This window comes from Chelonoidis abingdonii, chromosome 9 (assembly GCF_003597395.2).
Source record: "Chelonoidis abingdonii isolate Lonesome George chromosome 9, CheloAbing_2.0, whole genome shotgun sequence".
Taxonomy (NCBI): domain Eukaryota; kingdom Metazoa; phylum Chordata; order Testudines; family Testudinidae; genus Chelonoidis; species Chelonoidis abingdonii.
This window is the reverse complement of record NC_133777.1, coordinates 46,166,399-46,188,758: the sequence shown is the minus strand read 5'-3', so window position 1 is coordinate 46,188,758 and position 22,360 is coordinate 46,166,399. Positions and strand designations below refer to the sequence as shown.

The window sequence follows — 22,360 nt, the reverse complement described above, 5'->3', positions numbered from 1 at the left end:
TTTCCAAGCTGAAAAGTCCTAGCCTCTTTAACCTCTCCTCATATGGGAACCATTCCAAACCCCTAATCGTTTTAGTTGCCCTTTTTTCTGAACTTTTTCTAATGTCAGCATATCTTTTTTGAGATGAAGACAACATCTGTACGCAGTATTCAAATTGTGGGTGTACCATGGATTTATATAAGGGCATAAGATATTCTCCGTTTTATTCTCTATTCTTTTTCTAATGATTCCTAACATCCTGTTTGCTTTTTTGACTGCCACTGCACACTGCGTGGACATCTTCAGAGAACTATCCTTGATAACTCCAAGATCTCTTTCCAGATTAGTTGTAGCTAAATTAGCCCCCATCATATTGTATGTATAGTTGAGGTTATTTTTTCCAATGTGCATTACTTTACATTTATCCACATTAAATTTCATTTGTCAAATAAATGGAATCACTTTATTTCTTTACCTTCCAAACAGAATTTCACTTTAGAAATGCATTTCTAAAGTGAAATTCAATTTAAATACCAGAAAATGCTATTTGAGTGATACAGTGCAAAATAACTGTCATGCTGAAACCATGAGCTTCTCATTCTGGCTGAGAAATATTTTCACAATAAAAGGCATGATGCAATTATTTGCCAGCAAAGGGCAGATGAAGCTTCTACTTATCAGTCATTTTGGAGGTCTTGTTTATTCCATTTGCTGGCCTGACTTGAATAATCAAATTTATTTAGCTTCCCAAACTAATTTTCAGCTGCACATGTGCTGTAATGAACACAGATTTTCTACCTTCCTTCTGTAAGGATGACTGTCCAGTGCTCATTTGAGCAAAGTGGAGAGTGGCAAAGGAAGCTTTGGCATTGAATGAGCCCTGGAATAATTTCCAGTGTCTGAAGTCTGTTGCTGGAGCACTTGGCTTGGACTTTGACTGGATTAACAGTTCACTGCCCAGCAGTCACATAGCAGGCCACATGTGACATAATTAGCAGGCTAGAAAGGGAATGGCTCTTAAAGGTGGTGGTCGCTGCTGCACACCAACCCATCTGCTAAGTGAAGGTTCAGCTCAGGCAGTCCATTGATCCATTCTAATCTCTCAAGGTATTATAGTTCAACAGGCTACAGTGGCAAAACTGGCAAAGTGATGGCAACAGTATTATTTATAAACAAATGCATGCCAGCATGGTGTGTTCCGGTGGAAAGGCCCCATTCTGGGTACATAGTTCCCATGCTTATCCGTGACCTACTGTGGAATGTAGGCTTATGGTAGAATGGATTGGAGAACCCCAAGATAAAGGAGAGATTCCAGTATCTGCAAGCCCTTCTATACTGCAGGTACCACCCTGTGTGAGTGTGAGATGTCTCTAAATCATGTCTGTGGCCTGGTCCACACTACGCCGTTAAATCGATTTTAACAGTGTTAAATCGATTTAACGCTGTACCCGTCCACACTACAGTGCTCTTTAAATCGATTTAAAGGGCTCTTTAAATCGATTTCTGTACTCTACAAACAGAGACGGAGTAAGCTAAAATTGATAGTATTACTTCGGAATACTGTTAGTGTGGACGGAAATCGACATCATTGCCTCCGGGAGGTATCCACAGTGCACCACTGACACGCTCTGGACAGCAATCTGAAACTCGGACGCAGTGAGCAGGTAAACAGGAAAAGCCCGCGAACTTTTTGAATTATATTTCCTGTTTGCCCAGCATGGAGCTCTGATCAGCATGGTGGCGATGCAGTCCCAAATCCAAAAAGAGCTCCAGCATGGACCGTACGGAGATACTGGATCTGATCGCTGTATGGGGAGACAAATCTGTTCTATCAGAGCTCCGTTACGAAGACAAAATGCCAAAGCATTTGAAAAAACTCCAGGCTACACAGTACTGCATGGACAAGCGTAATGGAAGCCAGAGACTCAAATGGACACTAATGGAGGGAGGGGTACTGAGGACTCCAGCTCTCCACAGTCCACAGCATTCTCTGAAAAACTATTTGCATTCTTGGCTGAGACTCCAGTGCCTGTAGGTTCAACACACTTGTCCGGCGTGGTTCAGGGAATAGCTTCTCAGTTTACTCCCCCCTCCAACACTACGTGAAAGCAAAGGAAACAAAATGGCTTGAAGTCATGTGTTCCTTGACTTCTGTCAGAGGGTCGGTGTAATGTTAAAACTTCGGAGACTGAGGAAATTGCTTGCTGTTGTTCTAGCTACGCGCCTGATCGCCGGTGCACAGTTGACAAGTAAAACGCGCCACAGGCATAGTATTTCGCTTACCCTGCTACCCTTCACCGTGCTGGTGCATAGATGGTGCAGTAGGACTGGTAACGGTCCTTAATGAACCCGAGAGCCATGGCTTGATAATTGTTCAATTATCTAACATGGTGGCCTGAGAAATGAGGCCAGCCGGGGGGGCGCCTGGATAAAAAACGAACAGGAATGATCCTGGTCACTCCAGTAGATGTTACAGAACGGCTGGTAACCGTCTCATCATAACACTGGGGGCTGAGCTTCAATCAAGCCCCCTCCCTTTCATGTGTAAAGAAAAGATTCTGTAGTGCCTGGACTATCATAGCAGTGGGATGCGGGCTCCTCTCCCCACACCGCTTAATGTCCTGCCTGGACTATCATAGCACCGGAGGCTGCCTCCCCCTCATTTTATGTCACTAAAAACTCCTGCATTCTTTATTACTTCATGACACAAATGGCGGGACACTGCCACGGTAGCCAGGAAGGTTGGGGGAGGAAGGGAAGCAATGGGTGGGTTGTTGCAGGGCACCCCTGTGAATACTGACATGGCAGCTGTGCTCTCTGATACACTGTTCCTCTAGTACACTTGCCCCATATTCTAGGTCAGGACTGACTCTATTTTTAGAAACCATAAAGGAGATTGACTTGGGGAGTCATTCCCAGATTTGCTTTGCGCCCGCCGAATCTCAGCCAGGGGCACTCATGATAGCAGTAGACAGTACAAAGGGGGAGAGATAACCGTCATCTCATTGCCAGTTTACTCCAGCAGTGAACGGTAAGACAACGACTGGTAACCATCTCTGCTATCATGCAAAAGCAAATGAATGCTGTGTGTAGCGCTGGAGTATCGCCTCTGTCCGCAGCATCCAGTACACATATGGTGACTGTAAAATAAAAAAAAGCTGAACGGGCTCCATGGTTGCCGTGCTATGAGGCGTCTGCCAGGACAATCCAGGGGAAGGGCGCGAAAGGATTGTCTGCTGTTGTTTTCCCGGAGGAAGGAATGACTGAGAACATTTACCAGAACCACACCTGCGACAATGATTCAACCCAGAATTCCAAGGGGCAGGGGAGACTGCGGGAACTATGGGATAGCTATGGGATAGCTACCCACAATGCAACGCTCCAGAAATCGACGCTAGCCTCAGACCATGGACGCACAGCACTGAATTACTATGCCTAGTGTGGCCGCGTGAAATCGAATTTATAATATGTTTTATAAAACCGGTTTAATGTAATTCGGAATTATCCTGTAGTGTAGACGTAGCCTGTGTAATGGTGGTGGTTAGAATTCTCTTCACTTGTTTTTCTAAGCCCATCCCTATTATGGTGTAAAAAGTCCTCAGTTGGATGGCTGGAGCCTGAACAACAGCCAGGTTCCTATATCTCAGTCTCAGGTCAAATCCAAGATCTTGCTTTAAACCTTGGGAAAGTTGCTTTTCAGCTAGCTTGGCATGACTTTGAACTCCTGCAAATTAGAGTTCAAAGAAGACTAAATCCATTCAGAATCCTCAATTATAGATGTTCCACCAGGCAGGAGACTATTCTGAGAACTTTTAAATCTGTTCCTAAATATGAAAGTCCCTGCAGGACAACTGGAATTGATTTGTATGTGATTCTGCTGCAGTTGAGATCAGTGAAGGAACTTCAGCCTTATAAGTCTCTTCCCTTAATAGGGAAGGGGCATAGACAGAAGATGATTGTTATGACTGTATGTAGTCCTCAACATTTCGGGTCCCATCCATTCACCCCACCCCCAGTTTTTACAGCCTGAACTTCATAACCGGGGCAGATGTGAGAGTTTATTATTTTATGTGATTTACATTTTGGAAGTTGGACTTGGCTTGGAAGAGCAGGTGCCCACTTCTTTGGGCATTTTATAATTTAAATATCTGTTCAAGCTCTCTGAGCTTGAAATAATCACTTTTGAAAGGAATGGTTTGTAAATGCAGAACTTCTGTTTGTATTTTGTAGCTAGTCCTGATATCACTGTCCACAAGCGAAGTGAGAACAAAAATGAAGGGCAGGAAGCGGTCATGTATTGCAAGTCTGTGGGCTTCCCCCATCCCGACTGGGTGTGGCGCAAGAAGGTCAATGGAGTATTTGTGGTGAGTGAGAGCCATAATGTCAGTATGCAGGCCTGAATTAACCTGCTGAAGCTTCTGATAGGAGAGAGAACTGGAATCCTTATTTGTTCCCAGTGTTGGGCACTCTAATGCCTTGTAACTTCTTTGAAAAACTGATTGGGGGGCGGGGGGAAAGGGAGGGGTGTCTGTTTGAATCTTTACTGAACTGGAGCTGAAATGATTTGCTTAATAATGAAATAAGTAATTCTGCTTACCTTTAAAGTTAGTAGCTGAAATACTGATAGCTTTCTAAAATGGTCTCCTTTGTCCTCCATTCCTATGCAAGCAAAGCTGCCTGTTACACCACTGCTGGGTGTGACCACTAAATGAACTGGCAAGAACATGGAAGGATGGTGTAATTTGCAGTGGGCAACTTGAACAGGATACATTCGGAAAGTCCCTTCAAATCTATGTTTAATGGGCAAGAACACCAATTTAAAAAAAAAAATGTCATTAGCATTTTATCATTTGCTTTCATTTTAAGCAGATTCTCCACATACCCTGGAAATCCAGTTTTCCAATTATACCATGTAAAGAAATGACCCTTGGCATTCACATGTGTGACAGAAGCTACAGCTAAGCTTATTCACATCTATATTAGAATGCAAGATTAATGTTGATGTCACTGGCTGCTTTAATTTTATGCACATTCTGTGCTATTGTAGTATAGGTGAATTTTATTGCAGTGGTGGTGATAAAAGCAATAACACAAGCATTCCATGGTGGGTAAAGTATCTCAGCCAAAACAGTGCAAAATGGTCCCGTTTCCCCATGATATCTACTAACATAGATTAATTTTCTTATTATGAAGCTGATTCATTAAGTTCACTGTGAGAGTGGCAGTAAAAGCTTTGGCAATCATATTTTCCATGTGGATACTTGTCTCTTGGGCAAAAGATTAGTGGTTGAAACTGTACATTGTCCTGGCTTTTACACATTGCTTGTGAATAATAAACATGCTTATAAATAGAGAAAATATCATGATATACCTATTATGGAATACATTTGTTCTTTTAAGTGAAAATTTCCCAACTCTCTCTTTGATGGTGAAAACCACATTAATTATTTCTTAGGAAAACCAAAAATGGATATATCAAGTCCAAGCTGGACCTGGTGCAAGCAAATCTGATGCACCTCAATCCTAACCTATGGAGTTTCTTGTATTTCCAGTCCAGGGTCCCATTCCCCTGCAACTCTACCCTGGCACCTTGACCCTAACCTGTAGTTCTTCCAGTTTTTGCAGATTCTGCAGCTGACTTTGCAATGTGGACAGAGTCCCCCTATGGGCTGGACTGAGACAATACTCACTTTGCTTGTGACCTAAGGGCTAGTATAAAGCGGCAGTGCTTTAATGTGCCTAGCGTGGTCGCGGCGCAGCGCTAGGGGAGAGCTCTCCCAGTGCTCTAAAAAAACCACCTCCACACTTTACAGCTTTACAGCCTTGAAATTTGCCGTGCTCGGGTGTGTGTTTATGTATACTAGACACCATTATTTGGAAATTACTTAGAAAATCTGTGTGCTGTGCATTGACTTCAGTTGAATCTGAACCAAAGTAATAGGGTCCATCAATTTTTAAAGTTGGATGGAAGAATGATACCCAGCGAATGCATCACAGAATCAAAACTGTTACATAGTCCACTCTTATGAGTCCAGACATCCAGCTGGGCTACTCTCAGAAGTGACTTGATCAAAATGGCATGGAAAAAATTTGCAGCCTCACATGACTTTCAGATCAAAATGTGTTTTACCTGCTAGCCCTGCAAATATACCTTCACATCATCGGTAGTAATTTCTGAAGTTTAGCTCCATCTGTGCAAGCTTATTGCTTAGAGTTGACCATTGGGACTTGTCAATTCCACTGATAACACAAGCCAGAAAAGCATTCTGTTTACATGATCATGGCTGTGTTGGTGTTGGATCTCTGACAGTAATAAAAAGGAGTGAAAAAAATGTAAATTTTGTCATTGCAGTGAGCAAGTCTGCTGATTTAAGGTGCCATTTTTATTTTCCTTTCAGAGCAGAACTGCATTTTAAGAGACTGGAGACTAACTTTAGCTTTTGTAAATATTTTGGAGCTTTTAAAGACTGAACACTTAAACATTAGACTGTTGAATAGTCTGAAGTAACCAGCCTCTTCGCTTTTACAAGAATCTCTTTAAATTTTCCCACCTAACACAGTAACTGAGTGGAAACTGTATGTCTACATGGCAATGGGGTGTGTGGGGGCAGGGTGGGAAGCGGACACCTGCGACAGTGAGTCTCACTGACTGGGGCTTGCATTATAAGGGCTAAAAATAGCAGTGTAGATGTTCCCTCTAGAGCCTGGGCTGAGACCCCTCCACCTCACCAGATTTCAGGATCTGGACTGCAGTCCAAGCAAGAATGTCTACACTGCTATTTTTAACCCTGTAGCATGAGAATGAGTCAGTTGACCTGGACTCTGAGACTTGCTGCCACAGGTTTTTCTTTGCAGTGCTGACATACCCTAACAGCTTATCACCTGGGCTTACTCAAAGTTCTCATTCCCCTCTGTTCCCTTTCTGCTTTTTACAGGAAATCAACAACTCCTCTGGCCGATTCTTCATTATAAATAAAGACAATTACACTGAGCTGAGTATCACAAACCTCCAGATAAGTGAGGATCCCGGCGAGTATGAGTGCAATGCAACCAATACAAGTGGCTCTACCTCTGCCACCACCATCCTGCGAGTGCGCAGCCACTTGGCCCCTCTCTGGCCCTTCTTGGGGATATTGGCAGAGATTATCATCCTTGTTGTTATCATAGTGGTTTATGAGAAGAGGAAGCGGCCAGATGAAGTCCCAGACGGTAAGAGTGTTCTCAGAGCCACTTGTAAAACTTATGAAACCAGGTCATTGAGAGAAAATAAGCACCATAGTCCATGAAGAGTTCTGAAAAGTTCTCATTTCAGCAGCTGTTCTCTCTCCAAATATTAGGCCCTTCACAGTAGCTCTGCAGAATCTGTACATTAATTGCTAGCTTTGCTTGTCCCTGATTCCTCATGCTATAGTTGGACAGTTACTACTGAATCTTTGAAATGTTTATTGTAAAACTGGTAGAGGTTCCATGGTTCCATCTCTCTTCCCTGCTATAGCCCTTAGATCTGACACTTAGTCATACAGCATAGGAGAATAAACTGAACCCCCCCGCACCAAGTCCCTCTTAATGTGTCCTCCTAAATCTGGCAAGCTGTGTTGGATTGAGCAATATTCAGGGATAGGTTTTCATGTCACATTAAAGAGATCTTAATTTTGACTTCAAATGATCATAGGGAGACAATGATTTAATTGTTCTTATAGTCATTCATCAGTTATTTGATATTTAAATAAGACTCTGGTCTCGTAATACGAGTTTTGCATCCTGGTCTCTGCTGAAAGCATCAGTAATGTTTTTCACAGTGTGTTTTATGTAACTGAGGTTACATAATGTAATTAAGGAATGTTCTGGAGATTTTAGTCTAGCTGTGTCCATTGGGTTAAATTCCAAGATGAAAGGAGCTAAGTTATCTGCCTTCCAAGCTGGTGGTAGGATTCATTAGTTAATGTGTGTAGAGTGTTTAGGAAAAGTAGAGTTTTTATTTTATCCTTATTTGAGCTCTTTGCACTATATCTTCCTCTCTTTAAGGAAGAGCGACAGTTTCGGAGGAGAAACTGGTTTATGAAAGAGACAGACTGGTGAACAGACTTTTAACGTAACAACCAGTTGCTTACAATGTTGTCTGTCAAAAGCCTACCCAAGTTGTCCTAGTGAGGAACTTATTGCTCACTATAAGGATGTGATGTTTTCAAGTGATCAGGGGAAGCGGGTGCAGCAGGGAGTGACCATGTCCATATATAATTCACTATCATTTTATAATACTGGAGAAGCCTCGTGTATCAGACAGGTACTACAGTGCTCCAGTGTACCATGGCTTATGCAACAATAACTACTGTAGCTGAGGCAGTACAACAGATTGATTATTCAGTAGTCTTCAAACGTTCACCTATTGGGATGAAAATTTCTGAGCCCAACGGTGAACTTCTTTGCAAAGTTGGAGCGAAAATAGCTCTACCATTTCTGAGTAATACCATGGAGAACAGAAAGTCTTCATTAAAAAGTTTTTTTTTTAATAAATAGCCTCATCAAAACAGCCGAGGCTTGTAAATTTCAATCTGACATGGAGTAATGCATATCCTGGGTTCTGAGAAAATCTGCTTTGGTTCAGCCAAGTTATGTGAATGTAAAAAATGCCTACAAAGCATGCACAGAGACTTTGTCCTTAGGTGCATTTCTAACAAGCTTAGCAAAGTGGTGCACAGTGATGCATACTCACTGTAGTGATGGGTGGCAGTATAAAACTCTAAACTAGTCCCAAGGTGGCTCTCAACCAGCCCACAAAACTTTACATGTGTGCTGATAAACTTTTAATTTTTAAAGACCTTCTCCTCTTTACTAGTCTTTTTCTCTGTTTACAACCCCCTTTTTGCTCAGCAGAATATGCACTAGGCTGGGATTCAGAATAGCCTGTGTTATAGTACCACCTTTTCCATTGGTGGCTCTTCATAATCCATTGCATTTTTCTACCCTTTATTTAGTGAGGGCTGACCAGAGGTTACAGCAGAATCTTAACACTTGCAATTTGGCATGGAAAACAGTGCATGGACTTATTCCAGAGGAAACTGGTGTTCATTTGGTCAAGTGCCAAGCATTTGTAATGACATTAACTTAAACTCATTAAGTGCGCACCTAAAATGATTTATGCATCAACAGTTAAGTGTACTGAATATAGGCTCCCATGAAATGTTCTCATTTGGTTTGGCCACTCTTCTCAGATCCCCAAGATCATCTCCTCCAGTAGAGACATTCTGGTAATGATATGCCAAAGAGTTGAGATTACTGAATCTGCTTGTTTTGTTTGCTGTTCTCAAGGCAACTAAGCTCAAGGCCCTTAAGATGCTTCTCTTCTCCTCCCTCTTCCCACTTCCTTTTCTAGGGGAGGAAATTAAATGTAAATGTCTCCGTGTGTGCCATTAAGGTTACCTGGATAAAGGAAATCCAGGTAACATTAATCCACTCAACTTCAAAAACAGTTAGTTCTGGGTCAGATGTATGTCCTGGAGTCCCCTGGCTGTTCCTGTTCTTTTACAATCGCATCATAAAGTTTTTCTCTGCTGCTACTGTGGAAAACACCTTCACAAGCAGTGACTGTTCACATGCTGCTATCAAATGTACGTTAAAGAAAATGAAAAACCTGGAGAAGTCACTGATCTTTGAGCTTTCAGTTATATTAAGCAAAACATTCCAAGGAGAAGCGATTTTTAAACTGACTGCCCCTTTGAATACTAAAGTCATGAAATGCCAAAGTTAAGGGTGAACATTAACTGTGCCTTTGTGTGTGCCATTTGCATTGCACTTTCAATTACATCTAAAACCCATGTAGCACTATTCTCCTCTCTACATATCAATCTATGGAAGTGCTAAACAGTGAGCTGTATTTAATTTGCTAAAGAAGAAGTTAATATTAACCCTTGTGTACCATATGCCAGAGCATTGTGTAGCATTTCATTAATGCATCTTGTTCTAATTAACACTAATTATATTAACAGCTGGAAACACAACTGTGATCCATAATCTGCACTGGCTATCAGTTAATTTCCTTGGGGCTGTTTTAAGGTGTTCATTTTGATCTGTAAAAGCAGCAGAGAATCCTGTGGCACCTTATAGATGTTTTGGAGCGTGAGCTTTCGTGGGTGAATACCCACTTCGAAGTGGGTATTCACCCACGAAAGCTCACGCTCCAAAACGTCTGTTAGTCTATAAGGTGCCACAGGATTCTCTGCTGCTTTTACAGATCCAGACTAACACGGCTACCCCTCTGATTTTGATCTATGAAGTCCTAAATGACTTGGTTCCTGGCTCTCTCCCCATATAATACTACTGCAGCTGTAATCAGTGGAAGTGCTTAAGCTATCTATCAGTCCTTCCTGGCTTACTGAAGAGGAAGGTTAGTGGCACGGGGTCCTCAGTGAGGGCCTTTGACTCTGGGATGTACCCTCACCCCAAGATCTACCAAAAATCTTTCCACAGACTCTACAAGCTACCTCCTTCCTTGAGCTTTGGCTGTTTTATTCCAGGGTGGAGTGACTGGAGTGACATTCCTAATAGAGATTTTCCTATGGAGTGGCAAGTAGGAGAGGCAGTCAGGAGAACACTTGAATGGAGTAACATGGCCACTTGTGTCTTAACTTGAGAACTGTATGCTCATAGGTCATCAAGATCTATCCAGACAGTTTAGTCTGCTCCAGGCTACCTACTTTAGCTTATCAAGTGGCTGTTAGTCGTAAACAGTCTGAGTGACATAGCACACACAATTTTCATCTACAGCCTAACCTTCTGGTATACTCTATCCCAGTTCAGAGTCCCCTGAAGGCAGGCTTTGGGGGAGGAGGGCAGATCTGTTTCCAGTCTCCTCTTCTTTTAAAGATCTCCAAGGCTTTTTAGTAACCTGCTGTACTGTCTCTGTAAGAAGATTTCAGAATGTGATTTTTTTTCTCTATAATACATCTCTGTGACTGAATGCAAATGAGACCTCTCATAATCTATATCAGGGAGAAGGAAAAAATTTTTTTCTCCGCTGGAATATTTCCAGTTACATAGAAACTCAACAGGGCCAAATTCCAGCAACTTTCTTCTTATAAGGCACAAACCCCACCAAACAGCTGGAGCAGGATTACTTCAATGCCTTGAATGTTCCTTCTACTTCAAAAGGGGTATATCATAAACTCCCTCCCTCTCATTATCCCCAGCCCAGTGTCATCTTTCAGAAATCAGCATCGTCTTCCCAGACCATAGGAGTAAAAGAGTGTACTTGATATTTAGTTCTTCAGAGGCCTGGAAAGTTATGCCTCATTCTTTATCTTAAGAGTCAAAGGGGAGGGATAGCTCAGTGGTTTGAGTATTGGCCTGCTAAACCCAGGGTTGTGAGTTCAATCCTTCAGGGGGCCACTTAGGGGTCTGGGGCAAAAATTGGTCCAGCTAGTGAAGGGGGGGCTGGACTCGATGACCTTTCAAGGTCCCTTCCAGTTCTAGGAGATTGTTATATCTCCAATTATTAAATAAAAATAAAAATAAAAAAAAAAAGTCTAAACCAGCTTGTGAAACAGCATACATTCAAGATCCCTGAGCTCAACCCTGACTCTGATGGACAAGGAATGGGGGCGGGGAGTATCATTGCTGAAAAGGATGATTTGGTGCTCTTCCCCAGACTGGCTACTTGATGAACAAGGAACATTCATCCCATAGCCTATATTGGTGTTGCCAGGATGCACACACATGCAGGTGTGTTGCTAGCATAAAAACACACAAAACTCACTACAGTCTTTAACTCTGGCATTTCCTGACTTGAGTTCCTGTCTATTCAGCCTCAATGTTGCATGAACATAGCATTTAGCATTTAATTTCATGTCTCTCATTCCAAGGAAAAGGGGAAGAGAGTACTGTAAAGCTCCTTTGTTAATATTTCCCTTTACTGACATACTCAAGTTGTTCACCTTTTTGCTGCTGCTATGTAGCAGAAAGAGGAAAACCAGTCTCTAAATCCAGTGAAAACTGTATTCCCAACTGGAAATGTTAATACAGTGTCTGAGTTATTACAATTTTAGCTGTAGTGCCTTGACGACTAGGGGTATCCTTTTGCATCCCACAGTAAGAGATTCTTTTCAGTGAACACTTCAGGAGGGAGAGACTGTGCTTGATCCCCTTCATAATTTTTAAATAAAAACCTGACCTTGCTTCCCTCATGACACACAAACACATTTCTTTTTGCAAACAGCTGTCAGGGTTCATAAGGCTCTCATACTGTAGTTGAATAGTGTGCAGCTTTCAACATCAGGAGCTGCTGAAAAGTCACATATCAAGTCCAGGCCTAGGGTGCTGATCCTTCACTGCATGTATGACCAAAAGTTTTCATTGAGGCAATGCTGATTCATTTTGCCCAGTACATATGTTGGTTGGTGGGCATTTTACAGTGAAAGGAGGCAAATAGCTCTCTCCCCTCTCCCCATGGTAGTTTAAGCTGCTTAATTTTTTGAAACTAATGACAGTCATAGAAATCAGCCATTGTGACCTCTGTAATATTTTAAAGGCTCTTAAATGAAGGAAGTTCTTTTACTTAGCAAATCACTTTTTAAGAGGGTGTTTTTCTTGGGTAAGTAGAAAGTAAAAACTCCTTGGTTACATTCCTACCGAAGAATGTAGCAAGTGAACAGTTTTTATTTCCAAATCCATTTTCTACATACTCTTAGTTTAAAGCCATGAAATAACTTAGTTATTATAACACGTGCCTTCTCTTTCTTCCCTTTTCATTTGTCAGCTTAATTGGAAGTAAACTATTTCCATAAATATTTCTGCTCCAGCGGTGCAGCAGTTGCATTCCATTATCCCACATTTTTTCTAATACTCATTTTTCTTGCTTTTCTATGCTACTGCTATTAGTGTAAGTAGTAATTTAAAGAACAGATATGTTTATTTCACTAAAATGGTTTATCTTGTTACAATTTAAATTTTTCTACTACCCTTCATCTTTCTCCCCCACACTTAATCTCACCAAGGAGAACAAACTGTCGGACGCAGACTATAAGAATGCATAGGCGTTAACTATACCTGCACTGAGGATTACTGTAGCATAGTGACAGCCAAATCACATCATTTCTTAGGTCATCATTTCTTAGGTGCCCTTTGTTCGATGCTATTGTAGGAACAGAATTCATTATATGCCAGATTTGTCCACTGTTGGCCATGTTTTGTTATAAATCTATATTTATGCCTACATTCCATTTCAGATTGATTGCTTTTTTGGTACATAAACTCTTCATTAATATGCGTGTTTTATGCAGCCCATGAGTCCCTTATCCCATTTTTCTACTGGTCATGCAGCATGATAAAAAAATAGCATTAAAACAATTCCTATTGCTAACTTGGGACTTAGTGGCTATAAACGTTACCTCTAAATCGTTGTGTGTAACAAAAGCCCTTGACAGTTAATAAGAAGGGTTTTAACTCACAGCTCTTCTAAAGCTTGCATATCTCCAGAAAATTACTAATTTTTAAGAACACAATATCATCCTGCATTTTGGAAGTCATCAAATCATCCTGAATACTGATCATGCTTTTTGGGAATCTGAAGAATAAAATACAAAAACTTAATATTGGATAAATAATGTCTAAAACTCTTCTCAATGATACATTCTCTCAGAAGTAGAATGTTCAAATTTCCCATCAGATTGTTTTGATTTTATTTTTCTTCCTGGAAAGGCAGAATATTAAACCAGTTTAACACTTAGGTGCTGCCTTTTGTAGCAGTTTCACAGAGCTGCTATAAAGTTTTATAAGCAGTTCCATTATAAAACCAGACTTCCAAATGGCTTACACTGGCCATTTTAATAGAAGGAAAAAAATAAAAAAGTACTTGAGTTGAAATTGATCATAAACTTGGGTTGTGAGTATTTAGCTGAAGTGGGGTAAGGCAGCAGAATTGACTGCTGCCCTGTGACTCTGGTCTATCTGACAAATGTTCATCTCTTATGCTGCTGCTTCTTTCTGAAACTGCACTTCAGTGAGACATTAAACTGAAGCATCAGCATGAGTTGCATTAGGTAAAGGGATATTCAGCAGCAAAATGGACTTCGAGGGAGAAAAATATTTACTTATGCTGTTAACTTTTTTTTTTAATCCACTTCTGAAAATGAGTTCTCAACGGCCCTGAGAAAAATTAAAAAAAAAAAAAGTTATTCCTATTAAGAAGCTAGATACTGAGCACATAAGAAATGTTAAATTTGTTATGCCCATGTTATAGTAGCATCATAACGGGCCACACTCAGTATTAACCCAGTATAAATAATGGCATTATAGTGTGGTTGTTCCAAAGGACCCACATTTTGTGCTCTTAACATACATCCTTTAAACACTCACACGATAACTGGGTAATATGAGAAATTAAATGAAAAAAACTAGAATTAAATTAATGTTTACAGTGACAAGCAAGGAAATTAGAGCTGAATGGTATTAGTTTCTCTGCTCATCCTACATACTACAGATGACTGTTAACCATGTACACTGCAATGTGCAGGAGGACTAGTTAAGTATAGATACTAGGGGTTGTAAACTTTTCAATTTTGGAATACACTATTTCAGGGCAATGTTAAGCAGATAATCACTTTACCTACAAGCAAGGTTTGTTGTTAATCTTGCATTATATAAACAATGATTCACTGAATCTGCAGATCCTCCAGATTAAAAAGCAAATGCCTGAAGAGTGAGGGGTGTAGTGCAGTTATCTTATACAACTGAAGACTGAGTCGCAGTATTTCAAGAGCCTGGCACAGTACTGTTCATCTGCACACATCTGAATGGAATGAAGAGACATGTTCACATCCTCTCTGACCATTGGTTTCAAATACTAGTGAGTTAGAGACAATCAGTTACTAGAGCAGGCCGTCTAGCATGAGGGATTTGGGTTATATTGATATTTATCGGTTACTATGACTTCTTTTTTTTCCCCCCTCAATTGCATCATACCCTTAAAAAAATGGTGGTAAGTGAGAGATCTGCATGCTTTGGAGTTTGTTAATCTCCGCTTCAGTCTATACGATGCACAGTTCATAATGTTAACACTTTTTTCTTAAAGTTTCTTCATTCACGTTCACAACTAATTTGGATTTCAGTTTGCTGTTTTTAATCTTTATTTACTCTTAATTTTGTACTTATTTTTCTGCAGTTCTGTTCCCCCTCTAATTTTTTCATTAGGGTTTTGGACCTTTGTCTGTACTGTACTGTACTGGGGAAGATTTTGTAGCAGTTAAATGGCTGACCAACAAGATAGTGACATACAAAGGCATTTTCTTTAATTTTGTTTTATATTGAACCTATAGAATCTAGATGGGTGATGGGAGGAAGCGATCAGTCTCCAAGTTTATGCTTAACTGTGACTATTCTTAAAGGCACAGCTCCTATAGTTAATTAGATCTTTGCTAAGACAACACCCACTGGTAGCCTTTGTAAATCAGAAAAAATGTTAGACTAACACAACTATTCATCTGGAATCTGCATCCATGCTACATTTATTTTAGTTAAGATCACAGAATGGTTACCATAACAAGAGATGGCTTGCATCCCATTAGTATAGTTTTATTTTCTGAAGTCTAGCAAAACTCCCAGCGATGTTCATTATATAGTAGTATATATTATAGAAGGCTGCGATGACAGTCTTGAAGTAGAATGTCTGCTTTTATATGGAATTACTAACCATACTAATCCTTAAAAAAAACAAAAAACCTAAGGACTCACTGATGTCTGTCCGATTCCATTAAAAGACTCCCAGATAGTGTGTAGTTTATAGTTGGTAGAGAACGTGGCATCGTATGTTTTGAAATCTTTTAGGAATCAAAGATGTTTGCGGAGGCAGGACTTAGTTTTACTCTACTGTGCTTTGTGTTTCAGTTCCTGGATGTGTCTCTGTATATCTCCACTGTATATACAGCACATTGATGTCTGGTTGTCCTTACTAGTCCTAGTTTTCTCTGTACCTTGTATTGTTGCTAGTGATGGACTTCCGTGGACACTGGTGTGTCGCTAGTGTGTTACTTTGGCTGTAAAGCTGTTGGTTTGTGGTTAGTTCTTTATTTTTTTGAAATATTTTTTTTGTTCCGGTCACTGTTTGTGCTGGCAGTGGCTTTGCCTATCCGTTGCCTTGAAGGTACAGGTGGAGTAATGTCCTATTTTTGACAGACATTACTCCTAGTGTGTGCTCATGCAGATGCCTACACTGTTAAGACTGTAACTTCCATAACTGCTTCATGTGCACTAAGCCCCCTTGTGGAATCCTGCTGAGAGTTTCTTAAAGGTGTCAGCGGAAAAAATCATTAAACCTTTTAAAAAAGAAAAAAAGTTGAGATGCTTAAAACAATGGACTAGCAATTGCTCCCCAACAGTAGTTCTACAAGGAGCACTAACACAATTTTGTGGATTACTTTTTATGACATTAGGTACCCAATTACTACTCTCTATAGTGCAGCCTGAGGGCAAAATAAGGCATTTATAAATCCTAAACAATAAAATGTTCATGAAAGCATATATTGAAACATCACAAATTATTGGATTTTTTTCAATTTCTAAATGATTATAACTTTTTTCTGGTGTTTTTGCAAAGAGACACAGGCAGATCAGTGCTATCAGTTTCTTTGTAGCTGAAGTCTGTTGTCTCTAGGGGAGTTGTAACACCATTTAACTTTTCCTGTTGTTTTACATGAGTCTTATCCTGATACACACATGCACATTGCTTGCTGCTATGCAAGGGACTGCACTTGTTTACAATGTTACATTAGAATATTGCAGCTTCCACCTCCGAAAATGGGTTCAATGTGATTAGATATCTGGAAGAATGGAATATGAAATGGGTTGTATAATCCTTGGGGGAGAAGAGATGGTATATACCTTTTGCGTATATACTGGTACTTGCCCATCAAGAGTTGATGAATGTGTATTTTAAAAAAAAAAAAAGTTAATGCAAGAAAACAAACAGCAGGATTTTACAACTGAAATGTTGGTTTGTCTTCTCATCTAATTTATAAGATTGAACCACTGGAACTTGGGGACAAGATGAGTATGACCATATTGCAACAATCTGTCCACTACAGTTGCAGTTCTTCATGACAAGCATTCAAAGTGTTAACTCAAACCATTGAAACAACATACTTGCCATTAAAACTTGAATCCAGAAAAATAACTTCATGAACCTTTGCACTACCAAGTGGAATGGCCTTTAACGCATAGATAGATCAATTTGCTGTTCACTGTCCAGCTAGGGTTTAATACAGAACCTGACTCCACTCTCTTTCCTTCCTTTGTCTTTCACTGAATCACAATGGAACTCTTGCTGCAGACGACGAACCAGCTGGGCCAATGTAAGTACTTTAATCTGAATTTATTAAGATAAAACTATCTAGTTCAGTCACTATTACTGAATTTGTAGCTTAAAATTGCTTACTGGAAGAGCTTGGAGGCTTACGGGATTTTGTAGTGCATGAAACTTAGATTTAGGCATGATAGCAATTACTATTTGTATTGCAGCACTCGGTTTCTAATGGGGATTGGAGTATTGTGCTAGATGGTATTAAGCAAATAAGAAAATACTTCCTGCCCCAAAGAGCCTGTGGGTTAAGGCCATCTACTTTGGTTTTCCTTCCCAGGCCAGGAAGAGCAATACAAATTCAGATGGATGTGGGAGGTATGAAGGGCTTAGTCACAGAGCTGGACGAATACAGCAAAAATATTTGCAAATATCCTTACTAATAAAACCTGCTGATTTTCACTGGTATTTGTGCCCCCAAACCTTTTTACTTGCTTATTCATGACCATTTGGGTGAGGGAGATTATATTTGCAAGAACTTCCCTGCAAAAGCAAGTGTTGTGAAAATCAGTGGAAGCAAATTTTCTTCTTCGAGTGCTTGCTCATATCGATTCCAATTAGGCGTGCGTGCGCTGCGTGCACGTTCATCGGAAGATTTTTACCCTAGCAAAACTTGGTGGGTCGGCTGGGTCGCCCCCTGGAGTGGCGCTGTTATGGCACCGGATATATACTCCTGCCGACCCAACGGCCCTTCAGTTCCTTCTTACTGCCCGTGACGGTCGTTGGAACTGTGGAGCGCGGCTTTGCTGATCTCCATGTCCCTAGCTACTCGTAGTTCTTTGCTGTTTATTGTGTGTATAGTTCGAGTTCTTGTAGTTATAGTTAGTATTAGTTGTTGTATTTATAGTTAGTGTATATACTTTAAGGGGGATCGGGGATTAGCCCCTTTCCTCCACCCCAGTACGGGCTCATGCCTAAGCACCAGGATTCAAACCGTGCTCGGCGTGCCAAAAGCCGATGCCAATAGGGGATCCCCATGACTCTTGCCTCAAGTGCCTAGGAGAATCCCACCTTACCGATAAGTGCCACATCTGCAAGTTGTTTAAACCAAGGACGAAGAACGAGCGGGACTTTCAATTGAAACAGCTCCTCATGGAGTCGGCACTTAGTCCTGCAGCATTGGTACCGAGCGCCCAACAGACTGCTTCTGTAAGGAGCGCCACTTCGGTCCCGGACCACTCTGGTGCCGAGAAGGAGCCCCAGCACCGACCCTTACTGGCACCGACATCTGCTTGGCACCACTCCCTGTCCCCAAGACCCAGGAAGCAACATAGCGCTCCAGCTGCTTCAGCTCCACAGAAGGAGCGCTCTTCGAAGACGAATCGTTGGGCGCTGTCATCTGCCGCGGCACCGTCGACTGTGACACCGCCGATTGCGGCTCCGCCAAGCGCGGCACCGCCGATTCCGGTCCCACAAGGGCTGTTGAGTCTGGTGCCTCACAACTACCCGGCTCATGCTGTGGTTGAGCTTGCCCTCCCTTGTACACTGGAGACCTTCTCCACGACAAGGGAGCTCATCGCCATGACGGAGTTGGCACAGCCTCAACCCCCGGCACCGCCGGTGCGGATCATACAATCCATTGGGAAACCGGTCTTAGTAAGGCCACCCTCCGTTGGTCCAACAGAGAGACGTCATTCAAGATCACGGTCTCACAGACGCTCTCGATCACGCCATTCCCGCTCCTGGTGCCGCTCGCAGTCCCGGCACTGCTCTCCATCACGGTACCGGTCGCACTCGCAGCACCATTCAACATCTCATTCACCGGCCAGATACTCCCAGTACCGATCTGACTCATGGCACCGCTCTCGGCACCGTATATCCCTCAGTCGCTCCAGACGAAGGGACTCGAGATCCCGGTTGACCTCTCGGCACTGCTATGGTCGCAGGTCCCGGTCTCGCTCGCGGTACCATTATAGCTGCTGGTACCGCCCCAGGATTGAGCATCCAGAACAATGGCGCCCTCCCAGGGTCTATTAGCACTGCCGTGGCCGTCAAGACACACATCAGTGTCATCGCAGGCTGGTAGTGCATCCTATCCTCAGGAGCGTGACTCTGACGTCCCCAACCATATATTTCCAGAGAGCCAGAGCCACGAGCAAGGGCCTCATCACTGGTCCTTCTGGAACCGTGGGCATACCACCAAGCCCAAGGTGCTCCATCAGTAGCTCCACGGTCAGCCCCGTCAGAACACCGGGTACCAGAGGCGACAGTAAGCTGTCCCCCCCCCCCCCCCCATGGACACGGATGAGGCTCCGATACCATCTGCAGACACCCAGGTCTCACCTGACGCAGATGACGCTTCTCAAGTACAGGAGCCCCCGCAGTACCCCCTGGTCCCGGGCCTCTCCTCTTCCTCCTCGCCAGACGAGGCAGTGGCGGGAACATCCTCCTCAGGCCCCCCACCAATTGATCTCAGGGCCCATCAAGACCTTTTGAGACGAGTGGCTCAGAATATGAATTTACAGGAGGAGGAGGTCCCTGAAATAGAGGACCCTGTCGTGGACATCCTATCGGCTGATGCACCTACTAGAGTGGCTCTTCCGTTTATCCACACTATACAGGCAAATGTGGACACCATTTGGCAATCCCCAGCCTCGATTCCACCTACAGCCAGGGGAGTAGAGAGAGAAAATATATGGTCCCCTCAAAGGGGTATGAATATCTCTACATTAACCCATCTCCTTCCTCTTTAGTAGTGCAATGGGTGAATGAAAGGGAGCGTCATGGCCAGCAAGTCCCGGCTCCTAAGTCGAGGGAGGCTAGGCGCATGGACCTCCTATGCTGCAAAACATACTCGGCCGGGGGCCTCCAACTTAGGGTGGCAAGCCAACAAGTCCTCCTAAGTAGATATAGCATTAACACCTGGGTGTCCTTGGGGAAGTGTACGGAGCTTCTTCCCCAGGAGTCCCATAACGAATTTACAGCCCTACTTGAGGAGGGTAAAAAGGTAGCAAGAACCTCCCTCCAAGCCTCTCTGGATGCAGCGGACTCTGCAGCCAGAACTCTGGCGTCAGGAGTGACGATGAGGCGTATCTCCTGGCTCCAGGTATCAGGCCTTCCTCCTGAATTATAACAAACTATTCAGGACTTGCCCTTCAAAGGCCAGGGCTTGTTCTCAGATAAGACTGACCCCAGATTGCAAAGTCTGAAGGACAGTCGCATTATAATGCACTTGCTGGGTATGCACACACCAGTGATCCAACGCAGGACCTTCTGGCCCCAGCCACACCGTCTCTACACTCCGCCTAGGCCGTGTCAGGACTTTAGCAAAAGGCGTGGTCGAGGGAATCATCGGAGGCAATCTGGCCCCTAAGGAGGTCAAAATCAGGTGCCCCCTAAACCACCAGCAGGGCCCAAGCAGAACTTTTGATGGGACGCCCGAGGACGGCCCACCAGTTGCTTTACTGGATCCTTCTCCTCCCTTTTTCAACTGCCTCTCCCAATTCCTCCCTGCCTGGTCCCAGCTAACTTCAGATCGTTGGGTCCTGTGCAGGGTGGAAGTAGGATACCACCTCCAGTTTGTTTCAACCCCGCCTTTCCACCCTCCCTCTCCATCCCTCTTCAGGGACCCTTCTCACGAGCAATTCCTCTTACAAGAGGTCCAGTTGCTTCTAGCTATGGGAGCCTTAGAGGAGGTACCAAAAGACATGAGAGGCAAGGGGTTTTATTCCCGATATTTCCTAATCCCCAAGGCAAAGGGAGGTCTACAACCGATCCTAGACCTGCAAGAACTCAACAAATTCATGCTAAAGCTGAAGTTCCGCATGGTAACCCTGGGGACCATTATCCCGTCCCTGGATCCAGGAGACTGGTATGCCACCCTCGATATGAAGGACACACATTTCCACATCGCAATTAACCCACCACACAGACAGTACCTCCGTTTTGTGGTCAACCATCAACACTTTCAGTTCACTGTACTTCCGTTTGGCCTTTCTACGGCTCCGCGTGTTCACAAAATGCATGGCTGTAGTCGCTGCCTGCCTCCAGCGTCGTCGGGTACACATCTACCCGTATCTCAATGATTGGCTCATTCGAGCGACCTCCCAGTTACAGGTGTCACAGCACCTGTGCATCGTCAAAGACCTCTTCAGGAGCCTAGGCCTGATGATCAACACAGAAGTCTACTCTGACACCCACACAGAGAATAGACTTCATTGGAGCAGTTCTGGACTCCAATCTGGCCAGAGCCTGCCTCCTGCAGTCGCGTTTTCAAGCAATGGCTACAATTATTCGAGGTCTTCAAACCTTCTCGACAATGTCGGTGCGCACCTGCCTCAGCCTAATAGGTCACATGGCCTCCTGCACCTTCGTGACCAAACACGCGAGGCTATGCCTCCGCCCCTTTCAAACCTGGCTTGCTTCAATATACCAACCACGCAGAGACAGCCTGGACTCGGCGCTCACTATTCCCTGCAAGGTTCTGGGCTCCCTAACCTGGTGGCTAAACCCCACTCTAGTCTGTGCAGGGATGCCATTCCACCCACCGCAACCCTGGATGGCCCTATCTACGGACACGTCATCTCTGGGTTGGGGTGCCCACCTCGAGGGCCTTCGCACTCAAGGCCTCTGGTCACCTCAAGAGCTGGCCTTACACATCAATGTGTGGGAGTTGAGAGCGGTCCGGCTAGCATGCCAGGTGTTTTGAGAGCATCTCCAAGGCCGTTATGTTGTCCGTGAACACTGATACACAACGGCCATGTTTTACATAAACAATCAGGGCGGAGCACGCTTCTCCCTCCTTTGTCAAGAAGCCTTCCACCTCTGGGACTTTTGCATAGCGCACTCGATCGATTTGGTAGCATCTTTTCTCCCAAGAGTCCAGAACACTCTGGCGGATCACCTCAGCAGATCCTTCCTGTCTCACGAGTGGTCGAGTTGTCCAGACGTCATCCATTCTGTTTTCCAGAAGTGGGAGTTTCCCCACATAGACCTCTTTGCCTCTTATGAGAACAGGAAATGCCAGGTGTTCTGCTCCTTCCAGGGATGCTCCCCGGGCTCCCTCTCAGACGCATTCCTGATCCCGTGGAAGAGGCA

The 22,360-nt window shown here is 43.3% G+C and overlaps 1 protein-coding gene across 1 annotated transcript in view; it reads left to right on the top strand.

Moving 5' to 3' along the window:
* NPTN (neuroplastin) overlaps positions 1 to 22,360 on the top strand; it is a 121,003-nt gene that overhangs the window by 87,921 nt on the left and 10,722 nt on the right. The window contains exons 4-6 of the mRNA XM_032776600.2: positions 4,210 to 4,343; positions 6,915 to 7,188; positions 17,297 to 17,318. Coding sequence (XP_032632491.1) covers positions 4,210 to 4,343; positions 6,915 to 7,188; positions 17,297 to 17,318 — 430 coding nt within the window. The remainder of the gene's footprint in view (positions 1 to 4,209; positions 4,344 to 6,914; positions 7,189 to 17,296; positions 17,319 to 22,360) is intronic.